Below are 21,922 nucleotides of genomic sequence, written 5' to 3' on the forward strand. Positions count from 1 at the left end.
TATTATGCAATTTTCCTTAAAATCAATAAAACATGGATAATATAGCCCCATAAAAAATATTTTCCGCGTCAGATCTGAATACATTCATTCTTTCTATTTTTATATGCACTAAACATGAATCTGAAGGCAAATTTCCAAAATTTCAAAATGTCGGACCTAATATGGTCGATGAATTTTTCAAAATTTTTTAATTACTCGAGGGTTTTTGAGGTCGCTGATTACGAATTTGAGATTGGATTTTCAAAATTAAAAATGGCAGACCAAATTACGAATTTGAAGTAAGATTCGTAATCAATGCCTTCAAGGTGCCATAAATAGCCAATTTCATTAAAATCTAATTGTTTTCATAAATTCATCAACCATATCGGATCCGCTATTTTTTTAAAATTATTTCATCCTTTTCGGAATGATTTGTACATAGCCTAGAAGATTTTGTCAATCGAAAATTTGCACCTATTGAATTTTCCCACAAAATTCGACGCTTCTCATCTTTTGGGAAAGTAAATGAAGCATTTCCATTACATAAAGGGACAGAACATTTAACCATTGTATAGAAAATCACTTAATTAAATTTTTTTTTAACTTCTGACACTTTCCATTACCACGCTGGCTGGATAATGACTGACAATAACATATACAACACAGCTGATGGTATCAATCAATCTTCTAAAATCTTTAAATAGTTATCCACACTTTATTGTCATCACTATTTCTTATTTTTATGATTGTATTCGTCATTTAAGTAAACAAAAACTTTTTATATTTTTTTAATTTAATATCATGCAACAAATTCGATTTGAAATTTGGCGCTTTAAAATCTTAGGAATTTTCTCTCTCTCTTACTACTGCACATTGCCATCATAACAACTCCTGCAGGCGGGTGGCCAAAAAGGTGTGAGTGCGCCCTTACAGTGATGCTGCTCTCTACTGGTTGAGTTTGACCGTGAGGATTCCCATTATTATAAAATACTTAATAGTGATGTCAGAACTAACTATATATACTAATACATGAACTACTCTGTTTAGAACTTTGAAATTGAAATTATTGAAAAATATTGAATATTTTAAAGTTCAGCATTTGTTTTGGTTTTGAATTTATAGCGAAATGTCGCATAAGAATAATTTGTAAATCTCTTAATACTAAAACTTGAGTGAGTTCTGTTAAATCTTTAAAATTTCTGAAGCAATTTTTAAAATGAAATTAATGAAATGAAATTTTTGAATGAATTGATCTGGAATTTTGTACACTGACAGAAAAATATGCTATTGAATTAACAGTCACGGTGCGCCAGAAGGAGGTTTAAATAAAAATGAATTGGCACTTAAAAATTCTTTTTGATTATGGTTCTAAGATGAATAAAAAACTTTTCTCAATAGGTTTTAAAATCAGCTTACGTGCCCAATTTAAAACAAATTGAGTTTTAAATATTTAAAAATAGTATTTTATGAGAAACCAGAATATTTATTTAATGTATACTTATATGCGTATAGATAATAGATGTTTTAGATTTGGGTTCATATAAATTTATTAACAATGAAGTTATTTTCTTGTTTCGTTTTTATATTTATGCATTAAGAGTGTCGAACGGTATCTGAAATTCTTTGGCAAGAAGAGAGCTTTAATTATCGCTCTGAACGTGAAATAGTATTGATTTTAAAATACTTTTTTCTCGAAACACGAACACTTTTAACAAAATCAGCCAAAATCCTCATCTTATAAATTTCCTAATTCCAAAAGATTGTACGAATCCATAGAAAAACATGGTTGCAAAACAAAAAGTAGAAAAGTAATCTAATAACAGCTGCGACTTTGTGCGCCCTGCATGCTGCTGCCATCTGACGGCGGCAGGAGGTAATGAACCCCTCATTATATTACTTTTCGTTTTGCAATCGTGTTTTTGTATGGATTCGCATAATCTTTCGGATTTAGGAAATTTATATAAGATAACGATCTCTAGCTGCTTTTGTAAAAAGTGTCTGTCTTTCGAGAAGAAAATATTTTAAAATCAATGTTTATCATTTTCACGTTTAGTGCCGTTTTTATAGACAGATAATTAAAGGTCTCTTCTTGCCAAAAAATTTCAGAGACCATTCGACTCTCTTAAATAAATTTTGTCACTCTTAAAATCGTTCTTTTAACATTATAATTTAATTTTTTAAAATCGGACACAAACACTACAGCAATATAATTATTTATCTGTAAAATTGAAAAGAAGTAATTATATTATCATTTATTACAGTATTTATTAGATTAAATAAATTCTGATTCCCCATAAAACACTGTTTTTATATAAAAACTCAATTTTATTTAAATCGGGCACGTAAACTGATTTAAAAAACTATTGAGAAATGTCTTTTATTCATCTAAGAATCATAATCAAAAAGAATTTTTAAGTGCCAATTCATTTTTATTTAAGCCACCTTCTGGCGCACCGTGCAGTACTTCTGCCAAAAGCATAAAAATTATTTATGCTTTTGAATCAATAATTTTTATGTCTTTGGCAGAAATGCTGTTTATTCAATAGCATATTAACATATTTTATAAAATATGACAAAGAACTTTTAACATAACTTTGATTTTTTAAAAAAGTAGTGTTACTACTATTTTCTGTGATTCGATATTCTTCAACAACATTTTCGTTGAAGATTTTTATAATTATACTTTGTCCCGGGTGATGTTAATGGATCGTCTAAATCCCCTATCGATCGGTCGCCTTCCCAGATGGTTGATATATAGGGTGTATTGGTGTACCAGGTGGGCAGTAAATCCAAAGCGGACAAAAATCAGAAAAACAACAAGAAAGGATTCCAATTTATCGATTACAGCATCACATGTGAGCAGAATGAAAATGGTAAATTTCACCGCTGGCTACTCTCTAAATTTGAATCAGTAAAAAAGTCACTAAATGTCAAATCAGTCGCTAAATTCCAGATATTTGAATAAATATTAGTTGGAATTTAGCAACTGATTTGACATCAATTAAACTTTTTTACTGATTCAAATATACAGTAAATTGTGGGTTATTATTTTAATACCAAAACGGATTAAAATAAGATTTATTGAAGATTAAAATAATAAATACCTATATATTTTTATAATTCATTGAGAGAATTAAAATTTTTGGTAAAAACTACATATAGATATAATACTGACAATAAGAGACTTTTTGTTTTTCTTTCAAATTATATGAAACTTTAATATGGTAGCGTTTGAAAGTTGTAAAATCCTGGATTTTGTTAATGATAAATTCATAAAAATAATACCAGTTTTTGCGAGTTATACCTTTCTGTATCAACTTTTCTGATTCACACACACACATATACATCGAAAATTTTCATTTTTCATATTGACTAGAAATATATTTATTGTTGGTTCGGTTTTAAGCACCTATACCTACTGCACTCATGTTTACAAAATAGAAAAAGGTAAAAAAAACATTGTTTGAAAAATGTCTAGAAAATTTTTCTGTGATAGTAAAAGAAATGCTAAATACATATAACTTGTAGCTACTATTATTACCTATTTAGCGGTGTATCAAAGTTTGCTAATTGTTTACCTCAAAGAAAGTTAGACACGAAAAACAAAACTTGATCCACTCATGACTACACTCCCCTACCTACTAAAAATGTGTCATTAAAAAAATAAAATAAACGAAAAAATAAGAAACATCAAAGATAATTTTAAAATATTTTTCGTATAGAAGCAATAATATAGTATAGCGCGACCACTCAATGTTAGAGGTTGTTTTCCTTGCCTTGATAAAAGAAATACGCCAGCCCTGCATGTACACAATAAGAAAATGAAACTTTAGCGGGAGTTTGGGTTTACCTAAATTTAAAGTGTATTTCAATATTATGCGACCATATAAAACGGAAGTGAGATTCTTTATAGTCTTTTTCGCTGGGTGTGGAAATACCATAGCACTCCAGCTGGCGCACCTGGTGCGCACAAAGTTCACCGTTAAACTTTTCTTTTCAGCCTTTATAAACAAATTCTAATTTTTTATTAATATTTTTACTATAAAATAGCTTTCGCTTATTAATACTTTCCCGATTATAATGTAACATTATTAAACTAAAATTATAATTATTTATTAATTATAATAAATAAATAAAAAGAATTAAAAGATGTTTGTTAAATTAAAATAGAAATTAATAAAAACATGTAATATTATTTTTTGATATACAATATTGTTTGTAAATATTTTATTTCAACGTAGTAAAATATTTTTATGAATTTTTCATCTCACTTTTCTTTCAATTGTTTTTTATATATAAAAAATTGTATAAAATATATATTTCTCGATATTTTATTCTCGAGTTTTTCAATTCTAATTTCTCTTTTATTCAAAACAAGTAGTTTTATTTGTGATTTGTGATCTCTCTTTTGTGTATGTATTTTGTCTTTCCAAGAGTTTTTTTTTATTGTTTCCATCGATTCTATCTACAATAAAGCCTCAGGTCTCAATCGACCATATGTTTGGTTTTTCTTACACTTTTTATATATACCTTCAACGCTTTTATTGTCCCAAAATATATATATATAGTTTCATTTCACCGCAGGTTCCAGTAAAATTTTCAACATGAAAAATCTTCAGTCTCAAAATCCCCTTTGAATCCTTCAAAAACATTTGAGCTATAGATATATTTTTTATCTCTCACATATATACCATGAATATTTTTGTAAATCTGCTTCTTCACATTTCTTTCAATTTTTTCTTCAGCATTGAAAAATTTCACTCTCCATAAACCACATGAAATTTTATGAGTTACATATATGGGCAAATCCACAGAACCGGCCGATTTCATGTTACTCACATATTTTTCTATTTTAGAAGTATTATATTAATTATTTTCATACTTCAACCATTTTGTAATATCTCTGAGAACCTATTGAAATAAGAAAATTGAATAAATGTGAACCTTCTAGTCTTTTATAAAAAATTAAATCGAATTAAGTAACTTAAAAAATGAAATTTACGGTGTTACTCCAGGTATAAATTTTAATTCTTATAGGTATAACTTGTTCGGCATAGATCCGAACAATTCCAAACTGTGGTGAATTATAGTTTACTTATTGAAGAATGTTTTGAAAGTAATAAAAAATATGTGTTCTTAAATAAAAAGAAATGATAGTCGTTGAAAGTAGCGTTACTCATTATTTTATAATAATGAAATGTCTATACATTTTTGTAAATATCTTTTGCGGCGATTATTCGATTTGAATTTTTCAAATTGGAGCTTATTGCTTGTGAACAGACGAACAAATGTATGTATCATAGAATAGAGTGCAATCAGAATTAAAGAAAATATTCCAATAATTATCACTCTATGTTTAAGCGTGAACCATTTTCAACTTAGCCTTTTTTCAGTAGCACAACTACAGGATAAAATATGATGAGTTGAAAACATGTGTGATTATATAAAGACATTATTATAATTCTTGTATGCAAACGCCAAATTATATTTTCAATTTATAACGTCTAAAAATTAAAAATAAAAAAAAATTTATCGAAATTTAACTAGTTAATCGTGAAAAATGAATTATCCTTTCATTTGTTTTATTTTCAAAGTTATATCAAAATCGATGTCAATAATGTCAGTTTGTTGGTTAAAATAGTTAATATCAAAATTAGTAAGTAAACAATTTAATTTACAGAAATAAAAAATTAAATGCTAATAAATAAAATATATAATAAAATATGATAAAATATAAATAATTTATTTTTGATAATTAAAAAATTAATTATTTGTATTTTATCATATTTTATTATTCAAAATGTTTTGCACATATTTCAAATAATATATAAAAAAAAACAAAGAAATGCCATTTTTAATTATAATTTCCAGAAGAAAAATAATATTTTCGTTTTTGGCTTTTAACTCAAACGGCATTAAAATAAAATGAATCACGCAAGAAGATAATTGTTCTTGAATATATTTTAAAGAAAGTAAACCATAAATAAAAGGTGTGCTTGCTATTTGGAAAATTTTCATCTTGATAAGTAAAAATCGGCCGGTTCTGTGGATTTGCCCATATGCGTGATCGCGTTCGAAAAAAGGGTGTTATATCGACCAAAATATGGCGGAATTTTTTTTTAAATTTATCAGATTCGTTTGAAACATGTTACTGAAAGATTTTCGAGGTCGCATGATTACGAATTTGATGTAATTTTTTCAAAATCCAAAATTGCGGAGTTTTTTTTTAAAGTCATTAGGTTTGCTATTGAAACTCATTGCCAAGAAGTTTTCAGGGTCATTGATTACAAATTCGATGTTACTTTTTAACAATTCAAAATAGTACATCCAATATGCCAAAAAAAAAAAATTTTTAAATTCATCATTTTGCTTGAAATTAGTTATTCGAGGATTTTGGGGGTAACAAATCACGATCTTAATGTCATATTCGTAATCTGGTAAAGAGTAAAACCCCTGAGTAGCATGTTTCAAGTTAATACGATCAATTTTTTAAAAAAGTTTCTGACATTTTGGATCCGCCATTTTGAATTTTAAAAAATGACATCGGATTCGTAATCAGCGACCCTTAAAATCCCTAGAAATCCACTGTTATGAAATTCTAATAATTTTTTTCAAAATTCGACCGTTATATTGGATCCGACATTTTGAATTTTGTAATTCTTCAGATTCGTAATCAGTGTCCCATAAAACCCTTAGATATCTACCCGCAATGATATGAAATTTAATCGATTTTTTCAAAATTCCTTTTGCCATATTGGATTCACTTTCTTGAAGAGGAACCCCCCCACCTCCCCCTTAGGTGTTTACGTAATATTCGAATGACCCCAAATTAAATTTTTTTTTTGACCTTCTACCTTCTGAAATATAACCTTTAAAATTAAATTCAGATTAAAAAATAATAAATTAATAAAAATTCTTTAAAATAACATCACAATAATTAAATTTTAAATTCCATTAAAATAATTTAAAATAAATAATAAAAATCTCCGTTATTAATTATACATAGACCTACAAATTTTAGACGCAGAAACCGGAATAGTCATTTCCGATATAATTTATCACGCTAAATCCAAAAATGACAAGCAAATTGCTCTATCACGTCAGCATTTTGAGATATTTTAACCTAAAAGTGTAAAAAATGCCGTTTTTGGCAATATTTGATACTCTATAAAATCGACAAAATTTTTGTTTAATCATTCGTCCAAATTTCAAAAAAAAGTATTATATTTCCCCTTTCAAAATTTTCTTGGCTTGATCTGATCCAATTTTTTTCTCTGAGATACAGCCATTTGCGTTTTACATTGCATGAACTAAAATCCCTTTAAAAAAGAAAAATAAATTGCGAAGTACTCATGGCACTGAAAATTGTTACTCAGGGGGTTTTAAAATCGCTAATTACGAATGTGATATCAGATTCAAAAATCTGACATTCAATTCGTAATCAGCGACCCTAAAAGCCCCCAAGTAATGAATGACAAGCGAATTTGGTAAATTTTTTAAAAAGTGTCCGCCATATGGGTTCCGACATTTTGAAATTCAAAAATCTGACGTCAGATTCGAAATTAGCGACCTCAAAAATTCCCGAGAAATAAAGTTTCAGTGATATGAGTACTTTGCAATTTATTTTTCTTTTTGAAAGGGATTTTAGTTCATATAATGTAAAACTTAAATGGTTGTATCTCAGAGAAAAAAAATTGGATCAGATCGAACCTAGAAAATTTCGAAAGGAGAAATATAATACTTTCTTTTGAAATTTGGACCAATGATTAAAAAATTTTTTTGTCTATTTTATAGAGTGTCGAATATTACCAAAAACTTTATTTTTCACGCTTTTAGGTTAGAATATCTCAACATGCTGACGTGATAGAGTAATTTCCTTGTCATTTTTGGATTCAGCGTGACAAATTACATCGAAAATGACTATTCCGGTTTCTAGGTCTGACAAAATCCAAAATTTTGTAGGCCTGTGTTATTAATATTAATTAAATTATCTGATTACATATCCAGAGAAAAAATATATTTGTTGGTTTCAAATTTTATTTTTATTAAATAAAAATGTTATTTCCACCAAACAAAATTTTTATTTGTTTGTTTGAAAAAAGTAAGTAGATATTTCTTTAGCTTTAAAAACAAATATATTTTTTCATTTCGTTAGCCCCAAGTCGAATGGACGCAACTTTCAGAGACATTTTGGAAAGTACGTAACTTCCACAGCCGTTTTGGAAGTCACGTAACTTTGTGGTGCAGAGCAGAATGTACGTAACTCTGAGAAACGTTTGGAACTCGCTTATGTTGGTTTTTTGTGTTTTTGCAAAATACAAATTACAATATTTCTGCTCGGAACATAACATAGGATGCTTGTAGGTTAAATAATTGAGATTTTATTGAACATTGCCTTACACTTTTTATTGCTATGTTCCGAGCAGAAATATTGTAATTTGTATTTTGCAAAAACACAAAAAACCAACTTAAGCGAGTTCCAAACGTTTCTCAGAGTTACGTACATTCTGCTCTGCACCACAAAGTTACGTGATTTCCAAAACGGCTGTGGAAGTTGCGTACTTTCCAAAATGTCTCTGAAAGTTGCATACATTCGACTTGGGGCTAACGATTTAATTAAAAAGCATCATATTTTATAAAAATAAAAAATTACTCTACATATTTCCTATATTATAATCTTAATAAATAAAGTAACAATTCTATAAAGAGACTATTATTAATGTTTAATGTCTACTTTTTTTTGAAAATAGAAATCTTCTGTCTACTTAGAGAGGTATATGTTATATAGAGTAAAAAAGACAAGTATAGAGGGAGAGCGAATAGAGTATAGAGATATAGAGTAAATAGCCCCAGAGCCGTATCAGGAAAAATAGTTTTCAGCCACCTTCACCTTCACCTTTCAACACGAGAGTACATGACTCACCTTCTTCGAGGGGCTGTGCTCTCTTAGCAAACGCCCTAGAAAATACACCACGAGACTTCGAGGCACCCACGCCATTTTCAACGGCTGTGCTCATTTTGTATTTTTCTCTCAAAAGAACCCTTTCACCCGCGAGACGCTTCATGGACGTGCAAAGCCATCTGGAAGGGACAATGTTCGTTTTCTATTGTTAAAATATAACCTTTTTTTCTCGACAAATTCATTTTTATGTGTTTTTTTTTTCAAAATTCGACACACAAACCTCATGTCAAAAATAATATATTCCCGACATGTGATATTGCAATTAATTATAATTTTAAACAATAACAAATAAGAACAACAATAATAATAGTAATAATTAATAATAATAATTACAGTAATAATAATAATAATTGTTAAAAATAAAAATAACCGTTAATGAACAAAAAAGGGTTAATAGTACAATGGATTGCATTCTATGTACTCCATGCATTTTTCACTTAGAGGCCGTTTTCACCGTGTGGATAAATTTAATCCTCCGAGAGGTTAAAAAGGCAGTAAACATATTCTGCGTCTGCGTAGAATGTTTGTATGTAGCGTCTGCGCAGACGCAGAAATTATATGTATAGTGCCTTTAACCTCTCGGGGGATTAAAACAGCCTCTTATTATAGTGTTCAAAAAAAATAAAAACATAACCTTTTCAGTATAGTTTTCATAATTTATGAAAAACTATTGGGTAATAATTGTTTCAAAATTTAAAATTGGTTCAATATATTTGTTGTCCAAAACAATATTGTGTATCAATCGATCTGACACTAATCTTCAAAAAATATATTTGAAAAGAAAAATTTGGGTACGCATGATTATGTTCTAAAAATCATTATAGTCATAATTTACATTTTATCGAATTTTATTTGTCCTAATTATAGTTTTAAGCCGAATTTTTATTTGTTCGAAATAGCATTTGGCATAATTTACATCAAAGCGATTTTCTATATTAAAGAATTTTTATATAACGGAAAATTCAACTCACAGAATTTTTATTTCTTCGAATTTTTATTTGTCAGAATTTTTATTTTTTTGGGTTTTTTTTTTTTAGGTAGAATTTCATTGAATAGAATTTTCATTCAGATGAATTTTCATTTGTTCGAATTATTATTTGATATAATTTCCATATAATCGATTTTTCATACTACAGAATTTTTACTTAACCGACAAATCATTTAATAGAATTTCTAATTGATAGAATTTTCATTTGTCCGAATTTTCAAATGGTCGAACAAACTATCGACAGAAAGATTTCGGCGCGATTTTTAAAATCAACCAATCAAAAATTATTCATAAAATTGTGATTGGTTGATTTTAAAAATCGCGCCGAAATCTTTCTGTCGATAGTTTGTTCGGCCATTTGAAAATTCTATCAATTAGAAATTCTATTAAATGATTTGTCGGTTAAGTAAAAATTCTGTAGTATGAAAAATCGATTATATGGAAATTATATCAAATAATAATTCGAACAAATGAAAAATCATCTGAATGAAAATTCTATTCAATGAAATTCTACCCAATAAAAATTCTTTAAAATGCCTATTATGTTAAATGAAAATTCGAACAAATAAAAATTATGACAAATAAAAATTCTGTGAGTTGAATTTTCCGTTATATAAAAATTCTTTAATATAGAAAATCGCTTTGATGTAAATTATGCCAAATGCTATTTCGAACAAATAAAAATTCGGCTTAAAACTAATTAGGACAAACAAAATTCGATAAAATGTAAATTGTGACTAATGATTTTTAGAACATAATCATGTGTCCCAAAATTTGATTCAAATAATCGGTTACTTATTACTATTATCAAATAAATATTTACTTGAACCAAATTTTAAATAAATTTTACTTGAACTCGCAAGTAACCGATTATTTGAAGCAAATAAATTTTTTCAATGCGCAAGTATTAAAAAAATTATTTAAATTTCAGATTATTAAATTACTTTCAAGATATTATCATGTTATACAAAATTTAAAAAAATAATTATATAATTTAATTTCGAAATTTTCTATCATAACTTTACATCCTTAAATAACATATAAAAAAATTACAGGAAAAAAATGGTCATTTCACCTAATTATTCCTTGAAATCTAAACTTTCCATTGATTCACAGAAAAATAAAAAATTTTATTAGATTTTTTTCCAATAATTAAAAAAATAGTGCGTGCTTGTATGAAAAAATTTAAGTATATGGGTCATTCTCACAAAAAGGACAAATGACACGTTCATGACATTATTTTTAATAAATAATTATAATAATTGAAAATGTTGCGGGCCTTATTATAGAAGTCAACAGAATTTAATAAGATTTTATAAAAAAAAATTGACAATTTTAAATAATTGAATATAATCATGTTTATATAGTGTAAAAACTCCCCTCCGTTACCGTTCGCGAAGTAAGTTTTATTTAAAGAAGAATTATTGCATTCATACTGCAATAGGAAAACATCTTTTGTCTAGTAACATCTACTAATTACATTATTTATAATTGATTTATAAAGTGTAAAACAGAATATTTGTAAAATATTTTTTCCTAGAATTAAATAAGTTTTGTTCGCAAAGTAAACTCCCCTCCGTGACCAATTACAAATATAATGAGTAAATGAAAAAAAAAATGATAATTGAGAAATGAAGAATTCAAAAGTGTTTACAGTGACGATGTTGTTTTGGTCAGTACACAACATCATGAAAGAAATGAAAACAATAAGTGTCAGAAAGATTTTCAGTTTCGCAATGTTCGTCGACACAAAAAAACTCCCCTCCGTGTCCACTTTAAATTTAGTTTTTTGATAAATAAATAATAAATATTATTAATAATTTTTAGAATATTCTTTTAAATATCGCGAATACTATTATTACTTTTTTTTATAAAATTTATTATTTTTATATTAGAATCAATAAATTTTGGCTACGCCTAAAGGAAGAAAACTCCCCTCCGTGATCGCTAGTCACATCCATCGATTATAAAGCCTCATGCAAAAAAATGCACCTTTTTCGTACCTCGAATTTTGAAACTTTCTTTATGCCAAATGGTAACATATGATGACCCAATAATCCCTGCAAAAATTCAAGATGAGCATATGCCCCCTTTCGGAATTACAGGGGGTCAAAGGGGGCCATGTCAAAAAAAAGAACATGTAATATTATCGAATAATAATGTTAAAAAAATCAATCGAAATGGTTCCTTCAAGATTTTCGTCTGCTGATTACGAATTTGAAGTCCGTTTTCAAAAATTCAAAATGGCGGAACCTATATGGTGGACAACAATTTAAAAAATCGATCCGATTGACCTGAAAATGGTTACTCGGAGGTTTTTGGGGTCGCTGATTACGAATCTGAGGTCCGTTTTTCAAAATTCAAAATGGCGGATCCAATATGGCGGACTACAATTTCAAAAATCAATCCAATTTACTTAAAAATGGTTACTCGGGTTACCTTCAGATTTGTGTTCACCGTCATTGAAAACCCCTAATTATCGATTTTGAAGCCAATTAAATAGATTTAAAAGATAATTGTCCGACATTTTGAATTTTTTAAAACTGATTCCAGATTCGTAATCAGCGACCCCAAGAACCCCCGAGTAACTTTTTTCAAGTAAATTTGATGGATGTTTAAAACTGTCGACCGCTATTTGAATTTTTAAAAACGGACCTTAAATTCGTAATCAGCGACCCCAAAAACCCCCGAATAACCATTTTCAAGTAAATTGGATTGATTTTTGAAATTGTCGTCTGCCATATTGGATCCGCCATTTTGAATTTTGAAAAACTAACACCGGATTCGTGTTTAGCGACCCCAAAAACCCTCGAGTAACAAGATTTAAACGGATTCGATCATTGTATCGGTGACAAAATATTAAACAATTATTTTTTAAACAATAATGTTCATAAAGATCGTAACAACGTATTTTAGAGACTTATTTAGGTCCTTCTCTTCCCATAGCAATAGTCATAACAGTGGTTTTGAACTTTTTTTTTTTTTTTTTCTTAATTCAGCATTTGTCCTTTTCGAGAGATTCACCCATATATTTATTAAATACGCGACTTGTGTATATATTTTCTCTTTTTAAGAAATAAGCTTTCTAAAGCTTTAGGGAAAGTGAAAGAGTGGAAGAACTCTTAATAAAAGAAGGGAATTAGTTCACTTTAGAAATATGTAGAGAGGGATGAAAAGTGGTTGAAATTCGTGGAAACAACAATGGAAGAGAATAGAGGAGACGAAATGTTAATCCTCATCGTCAATGTGAGAGAGAGAAGAGGAAGACCCACTTGGAAAACTCAAGTGAAACTTTAGTTTGAAAGCGAGGCAAAAACTTGTCAAGAATGGATTTTAAGTATTATACAATAATAACAATGCAATGAAAGAATAATAATAATAATAAAATTATATCGAAACTCGCTTGATAAAATAGTTAGGAAAAGGATATAAAAGTAATTAGGAAGCTATTAACAAAAAATTCAAAACGAAGAAAAAGAAGATAGAGACATATTGCTGAATATTCTAGACCTTAAAGAAAAATTTCTAAAAACTTCTTTTTGCCACCCCTTTTTTTGTCTGCTTTTTATACGCTGAACTTATTTCAACTTTCTACACCGTCTGCGCTTCAATTGCTTCGCGAGCTTTTCTCTCAATATTCTTTGTATACTTTATAATTTACAACTTTTTTCTCCCTTTTTTCCTGTGATAAATTTATTATTACATAATACATTTTGTGTGGTACTGTCAGGTTACAAAGGATAATTATTAAAACAAATTACAACTATGGTAATAATAATTCATAACCAGTGTGCAAAAAACCATGTTCGTTCCAAAAACGTTTTTAGAATGTTTCATGTCAGTCAAAAAATGTTCTAAAACATTTTAAGAATATGGATGTTTAAATAATGTTTTAGAACATTTTTTGGCTGACATATGAAACGTTTTTGGAACGAACATGTTTTTTTGCCCACTGGATATATTAATCTATATTTTTATTAACTTTTTTCTCCATTTCTTTTTTGTAAAGAAAAATCTGTAAATTTAATCTCTCATATTTGAATAATTTAAAAAATGTCATTGAATGTTACATTAAAATTGTATTATTTTTAGTGAATACATTCTTAAATTTATTTTTATTCATTTATGAACTTTAGTCTACAGATACTTATTATTTAAAACCAGATTTGTTATTTCTTTATCAAATAAAAGGTATTTGAATTTTTTGTTATTAAATAAAATATGACCTTCTCTTTTTACTGAAAATTTATTTGATTCAAGTAATCAGTTACTTGACCTAATGTCAATATAAATAATATGTGGGTGTATGCTTGATTGCTTTTATTGTAAAGAAATTTTTTTTAGAAATAAAATGTCTGAAGAGAAGGTCGAAGTCGACTTTGCAACTTTAAAGATTGTAATAGTTTTGTAACATTTTGTTTGTTATGTATTTATTGGTCGTTTTGGATGATCGAACTTTATATAGGTTAGGTTCTCCAATGTCAAAAAAAATGATACTATAAGTTTTACCTGCAAATACAGTGATATGAGTTAACAAATCTCTAAATTAGATATGTGAATTTATGGGGTTTTTAGGTATAAAGTTTGACAAAATGAAACACAACTTATCACCGTTTAATTATGACTTATAATGTCGAATTTAGACATAATTATATTTCACTGGATTTAAGATTAATGTTATTTCAAGTTTAAAGATTAATTTTTTTCCGTGTAGACAGGTAGTCAATATCAATAAAAATAGTTATATGTAAAATAATAAGTACTTTAATTAAATAAGAAATAATGAATGATTAAAATTTGCTAAAGAGAATAAAATTATTTTTTTAAAATCAATTTCCTTCAGAAGAGTTGTTATATTTTTAAAGAGTTATTACATTTTCTTATACTATTACTTTTCTTGGCAATAATTTTCGTTTCTTTGTACTTCTTTTCTATTAAACCAGTATTGACTTGACAGCAACTTTGATAGTATCAATTTTTTTTTGTTCTTGTTAACTATCAACTGATAAAATTGTTTCAAACCAAGTGTAAAAATTAATTATCGATCGAGGAGCAAACTAATAATAATGTTGAAAATTAATACATTTATATAGATGATGTTTAATTAATTCTTATTTCCATTTGGTGGATTTTAGTTCAAATGTTTCGACCATTGTTTGGGTCCTTCAGTAAAATTTTATTTTCCATAAAGTACATAATATTTTTTTGTTTATAGAAATATATTTACATAATTTTGTATTTATCGAATTTAAAAAGATAGGGATTTTGATGTTTCTTCTGTATTTAAGGTGTATTTTTCTGGTTTATTTAGAATTTTTTGTGTTGAAATCGAAATTGTGAACAAATGCATGTTTTGTTAGGGCCGATTGTTTTTCGTATATCGTTTTTTAAATAATCTCTTTTATATGTTGTTCATAGATTCTGTTTTTTAAAAATCTTTTTGTTTCACCGATATATTATCAGTTTTTCTATATCTGTTTTGTAATGTTTTTTTTTATTTTTTCAGTTATGGTATATAAACTGTTATTACTGAAACATAATTTTCTTTATAGTTTCTCTTTTTGCATTATATATATATATATATACATTGAAACGCATTTATTTATTGCAAAAAATTTATAAGAAATAAAATTGAATTTCAAATTTAAATCAATTTTCTACCATATATAATGGTATAATGACGATATAATTCACTGTATATAGGTTTATAATTTATTCCCATTTGAAGGTGAAATGTATGCGTGAAGTTCACACCCGTTTAAAGTTTCCCATACACACCTACTCACAGTATCTTTGCTAAACTTTCAACTTTAAGTAACTCAGTTAACATGACATATGGATCCAACGTGAATGTTTCAGCGATAAATCTAAAGACAAGGGTTGCTGTGAGTCGCGCGAAAGTGACAAACCAACTTTGTTCTATATAGCGCAGTGAAATTCTCAACCTATATATAACACTTTTGATATCTCTAACCAATTCCTTCAGAAGTTCTATATATATATATGTATAATTGCAAGTGTGAACTTCAGTGTCATTCTACATATATAACTACATTCAATAATACTCAAATTTTTCAGAAATTATTAAGACAGAACTAATTAATTAATTAACTTAAATTTATGATTTATTATAAAATTATAATATATTAATATTTTATGCAAATCGAATTTTGTTTATATATTAGACTTTATGAATATTCTCCTATTTGGCCTTTCGCTAAATACATATTAATTTGTTATAATATTATCCGAATAAATTATATAAATGCTCTAATTACGGTGCGATTCGAGTTAAAACACCTTTGAAATAGAAAAGTCGACATTTCTATTGTATAAAGTCAATTTAAGACTTATTACGGCGAGGGAAAAAATATGATCTCAAATAATTAAATTAATAATTGTTTAAATGTGCATTAAACGAGCACAGCCCGTTTACAATTTATGAATAAATAAATAAATCTTTATTAGTAATTGTATCAAAAAAAGAATAAAATAATTTTTTTGAATCATTTTGCAATAGTTATATTAAATATAATAGTAATAATAGTTATTTTTTATGAACGCGCCGTAATTGATGCACTTACTCTATATTAATAAATGAATTAATTCAGTGAAAATTTGTAATAAGAGATGGGTGTGTTTATCTTTATCTCCACCTCTCCGCGATCTATAAATTTGTGATTATAGTAAATTGGACTTTATCAAAAATATAATTTTTGTTCTTCGGGTTAATTTATTATTTTAGATAATCTATTTTTTGTAAAATAACTTGGCGTCATATATGTATTTCAATAATTATTATTATTAAATATTCAAAGTGCAAATATCGAATTAAATTTCATTAGTATAAATTATTCATTAAAATTATATAGATTAGTAAATTAAAATAATAAAATCAAATGAATTATTAAAATAAATATTAAAAATATGCAATTAGATGATCCGAATATCACTTTAAAAAATGTCAATTTAGAATATAAGAGGATTATCAATTCAAAGCGTTTTGGCATATTTTGAAAATGAATTTCGTAAAAATGACAAAGTGTGCTTTTAGCTTATTAACTAATTAGTAGGAAGGGAGATCCCCCTCCCCCTTTCTTCCAATATATGACAATTATTCATTAAAACTTGAAGCGTAAATCAACCGTTATTCGAGAATCCCGGTATATAAAGGAAAGGGAGATAAATTTTAATAATAAGCTTCGATCCTGCAGAAACAAGGGCGCAGAGATGAGACTCCATTTTCAAATTGAGCCCTAGGGGTTGCGTTTGTATTTCTCCACTCAGTGGATTTTCTAACAAACCACGAAAGTGACAATAAAATACTCGCGTGTATATAACTGTTAAATTACGACTCGTGTGGGTCGAAGAAATAAAATATAATAAGTTCTGTCGATAACATAAGGTTATAAAAATGTATATCAAAGAAATGTGTACGTATAAAAATATTTAAATTCAATTATAGAAAATATTTTAAATTAAAACCTCAATCGAGAATTTAAAATATTATATATGTCGAAAAATATATATATTTAAGTAAAATTAATTTTAGTGAATTATCACCCCAAAAATAGTGTTTCAATTAGAATTGGCCATTTATCTGAACTGGACGTTTTTAGACACATTTCTGCTAATATTTCTCTCTTTTTTTTTTTCTTCATATAAGGTTTTATTTCAGCATTTTCATTTTCGTAACAGAAAAATATCACAAATTACTGCGCACAAATGGATAAATGTGAAATTTCGCTGATAAATGAAACAATTTTTATTTTCATTTTGATGATAAATTTTATGACATCTTTATCGGTTGAGATTAAACGGTGGTAATATTTTTCTTCTTTAACTTTAAATAAAGCTAAATTCAAATAAATATATAGTCATTTACTTTTTTTTCAGAAACTCTATATATTTGAAATGAAGATAAAAACATTGTAATATATTACACACTAATTTAAAAGTATTAAATAAATACCAAAAATATCAAAGTGATATAAAAATTTATATCAATTTAATATTTTTGGTATCAATTTTATACTTTTTAATTAGTGTGTCATATAATTAATTCATATGTAAAACTTATATTTCAGATTAAATTTTAGTTTCTTATGGAATCTTAGAAAAATTTTCAGTTTATTTTGGAAAATTAATTTTAAAGAATTTAAGTCTTTCTAAATACTAGAAACTTTTTAGTTTATTTATAATTATCAGTTATATCAGCTAACTGCAGCGAACAGGAGCCACGCGAATAAAAACCAGTAAAACTATATTCTTATTAAGAAACGTAAAAACAATTTTAATGGTGTACACTTATAATATATAGTCAATAATTGAGCAACTAACGATTTTTTTACGCGGATAAACTTCTTTTTGAATTAAAATTTAGATGCATAATTTTTGTTGTATTAATCCCATGCAAAATTTATCCCTAAGGAAGTAAAATTTCTACTCCCTTTTGCTTTATAACTCCAAAAGGTTGTTAATTTTTATTGTATATTTCTTTATAAAAGAATTCCGTTGAGAATTAAATATTAATTTCCTTTTTTTACGCAAATATAGTCTTTTTAAAAAAACTTTTTAATTTAAAAAAAAACGGGTTTACAATATTTATACATATGGTAAACATAACTCTCAACATATACGATAAATATTCATAGGGGAGCAATATGATGGCTCATGGTATTTTCTTCTCCCTTCTTTATATATTTCTATATATACAGTAGTAGTAAGCAAAAGGTGTACTATATATACCAGGAGAATTCAACGGTAATTGGCTCCTCTCGATGCCATCGTACCAGTCGTTGGGGAAATAAATTTTCTTGCTACCGACCCCATTTCAGGTTTCATTCCGCGGTGACCAGGGAATTTCCACCACGAGATCGATTTTCCACGAGACTGCAGTCCTGGTCACCCAGTGGAATAAGTGGCAAATCGGAATTTACAGATACCGTGAATTTTTTTTTTTTTTTTTTTTTTTTTTTGAAAAGTCATTGTCTTCCCATTTTTTTTATTTACATTTTCCATGAATTTAATACACATAATAAATATTAATCTGACCAGTGTCAGTAAATATCAAATTATAAGCTGACATTTCATTAATTTCTTATAAAATTAGATACTTTTTTGTTGACTTGAACGCAATTATTTCAAGTAAGTGAAATTCGATATTGTCGGATGACTTTATCTTTTTTTTTAAATCATATTCTTTGAATTGTTTTATTCAAGAGAATTGAGACCAAAGACTCAATTATAAGACGATGGGAAACTCACTGGACCGATAAGTTGAGATATATCAATGTAGAGCACAGTAACTGCTCGAACAAAATCAGATTACCGTTTGCATTGTTGTGTAAGCAACTAATATCCCTCAAGTATCGATAAATTCCTCCGATCGTAGATCTAAACAATATATTTCTTACGGTTTATACGGTTCCTTCCTATATATATATATTGTATACCTATAACTATATTACCTACAATGCCTATAATATAGCCGCAAGTCCCCAGAGTTACCGCTGGGTTCGAGGCTATGTCCGACAGACATAATCTCAAATTTACGTCAAATTTTGGCGGGAAATCATCCCTCTACCCAAGAAACGAACATAACCTCAAAATTTATGTGAATTTATACTGTGAATATAGCCGCAAGTCCCCTCCCCACCAGAAATGACCTAAATTTTGAGGTTATGTTCGTTTCAAGGCTCTGAATATAGCCGAAAGTCCCCCCCTCCCTCCTCTCATTTCCCCTCCTCCGTCAAAAATGACCTTAATTTTGAGGTTATGTTTGTTTTAAGACTCTGAATAAAGCAGTAAGTCCTTCCCCCCTTCCCTCATCTCTCTCGCCGTATTTCCCGCCAAAAATGACATAAATTTTGAGGTTATGTAAATTTCAAGACTTTCAATCACGAAGTAGTATAAGGAGTCCCCACTATGCAAAATGAATATGTACCGAGTTTCCCGACTGCCTTTCAATTTGGTAGGATAGCGATACTAGCGCGATTACCGGGAAAATTGTTGCAACTCAACTGGATAATGGCGGAAATGTATGTTTCGTGATGATTCGTATCTGCTCGTGAAGAGTCGAGTGCAGACGACAAATCTGTCACAAACATACATTTCCGCCATTATCCAGTTGAGTTGCAACAATTTTCCCGGTAATCGCGCTAGTATCGCTATCCTACCAAATTGAAAGGCAGTCGGAAAACTCAGAACATGTTTTTCCTGAAATTGCCTATGCAGTGGGGGCTCCTTATACTACTTCGTGCTTTCAATATAGCCGCAAGTGGAGGTGGAGTTCCCGCCAAAAATGACTTGAATTTAAAGGTTATGTTCGTTTCAAGACTTTTTGATAATTTATTGGTTTTTAGGCAATTTCATTAAAATTATTTTAAAAAATAATTTCTTAATGTCGATTTTAATTTATTTAATTATTTATTATTAATTTAATTAATTTATTAATTAAAATTTAAAAATTTTAATTTTAATAATATTTATTCAGATTTCAATGAGTTTGTAATAATAATACTTTGAACAGGGATGGGTAAATGTCGCAAACTCAAGGTTTGCTACGTATGATACCTAAAATGTGTAGTATACGTAACAAATTGTCGCAAACGTCGCAAACCATATTATAAATATAACCTCACTTTTTCTTTTTGGATGTCAACTCGGACTCGCCTCATCATCATAAAGGCCTAAGCAGAATATCTTCGGGAAAGACGTTTGCGAACGTGAAACATGAGTTAGAAAAGGACAGAGATATATTCGTATCCTTTTCTATCTCATGCATCTCGTTCGCGAACGACTTTCGCGAATCTATTGTGCGTTGGCCTTATCAGATAAATTATAATAATGTCTCAGGCAACTCAGGTAAATAGATCTACTGGTAAATATAAAGAGATGAAATATTCTTTAAATAATAATTTATTGCACTTCAGTTTAATAATTTTTATTAAGTTAATAAGTGTTTTTATATGTCTTTACTCTTTACTTTGAATTTCTATAATCCTACAAAAAAATCTCGTCATTGCTTCTGAAAAAATAAATATAGATCTTTTTGATTTTTAGAAACAATCAAATCAATCAAACAAAAATTCAAAGACTAAACACATAGCGGAACCAACTAGATTGAGGTTATATTTGCTTCTGACCATTACGAGTGCCTACGTCATGAAATGTAACAAACGTTGTGTAGCAAACTGGACAAGTTGTATACACATGTAACATACGTAGCAAACTTAGGTAACATACATGAAGTATGATACTTACCCATCTCTGACTTTGAAGTAGGTGGTTCATTTGGAAAAATAAGATCAATGGAAAATTTAAAAAAAAGTATTAAAAGAGGGGGGTTGGCGTGCGAAGCGCGCAGGTGGGCGGAGCCCCCCTAGTATATGTAAATACCCCCATTTTTTATTGTTTTTGTAGATGGTCTTATGACCTATTTTGAGTTCATATTTGGCCAATTTCTGGAATTTAAAACTATTATTAATATTTTATTATTTATTTTTTTAAATGTTATTTATGATTTTTATTAATAATAATTTTTATTATTTTTAATTTTTAAAACAAAATTTATCTAATTTTTTTAATTTTTATGCCAAAATTTGACTTACATTTAAGGTTATGTTCGTTTTTTACTCATTTTCCTTCAATGTTTGACTTTAATTTTGAGGTTATGTTAGTTTCTTCTTCGTTTTCCGCCAAATTTTGAGGTTATGTTTGTTTCTTGGTCATTTCCCGCCAAAATAATATAACCTCAAAACTTAAGTAATTTTTGGCGGGAAATCCACCTCCTCAACGGGGGTGGAGGGAGAGGACTTGCGGCTATATTCAGAGTCTTGAAACGAAGTAACGAACATAACCTCAAAATTTAAGTCATTTTTGGCGAGGGGAGGGGTGAGGGAGGGAAGGACTTGCGGCTATATTCTTTTTGTAATACAGGTAGATATATATATATATATGTACATGAACGAAGGAACTTTCTTATTTGGTGA

The 21,922-nt window shown here is 28.1% G+C and overlaps 1 protein-coding gene across 6 annotated transcripts in view; it reads right to left on the reverse strand.

Moving 5' to 3' along the window:
• LOC127279341 (kazrin) overlaps positions 1-21,922 on the reverse strand; it is a 165,294-nt gene that overhangs the window by 66,595 nt on the left and 76,777 nt on the right. For 5 of the 6 annotated variants that reach the window (XM_051301643.1, XM_051301646.1, XM_051301647.1 and 2 more), the window contains one exon: positions 8,903-9,060. The exons of the other annotated variant lie outside the window; for it this stretch is intronic. In XM_051301643.1, coding sequence (XP_051157600.1) covers positions 8,903-9,044 — 142 coding nt within the window. In that variant the 5' untranslated portion in view covers positions 9,045-9,060. The remainder of the gene's footprint in view (positions 1-8,902; positions 9,061-21,922) is intronic. 6 annotated transcript variants of the gene reach the window in all.

Source organism: Leptopilina boulardi, unplaced genomic scaffold (genome assembly GCF_019393585.1).
Source record: "Leptopilina boulardi isolate dan_hultmark-lab unplaced genomic scaffold, ZJU_Lbou_2.1 LbouV2_216, whole genome shotgun sequence".
Classification (NCBI taxonomy): domain Eukaryota; kingdom Metazoa; phylum Arthropoda; class Insecta; order Hymenoptera; family Figitidae; genus Leptopilina; species Leptopilina boulardi.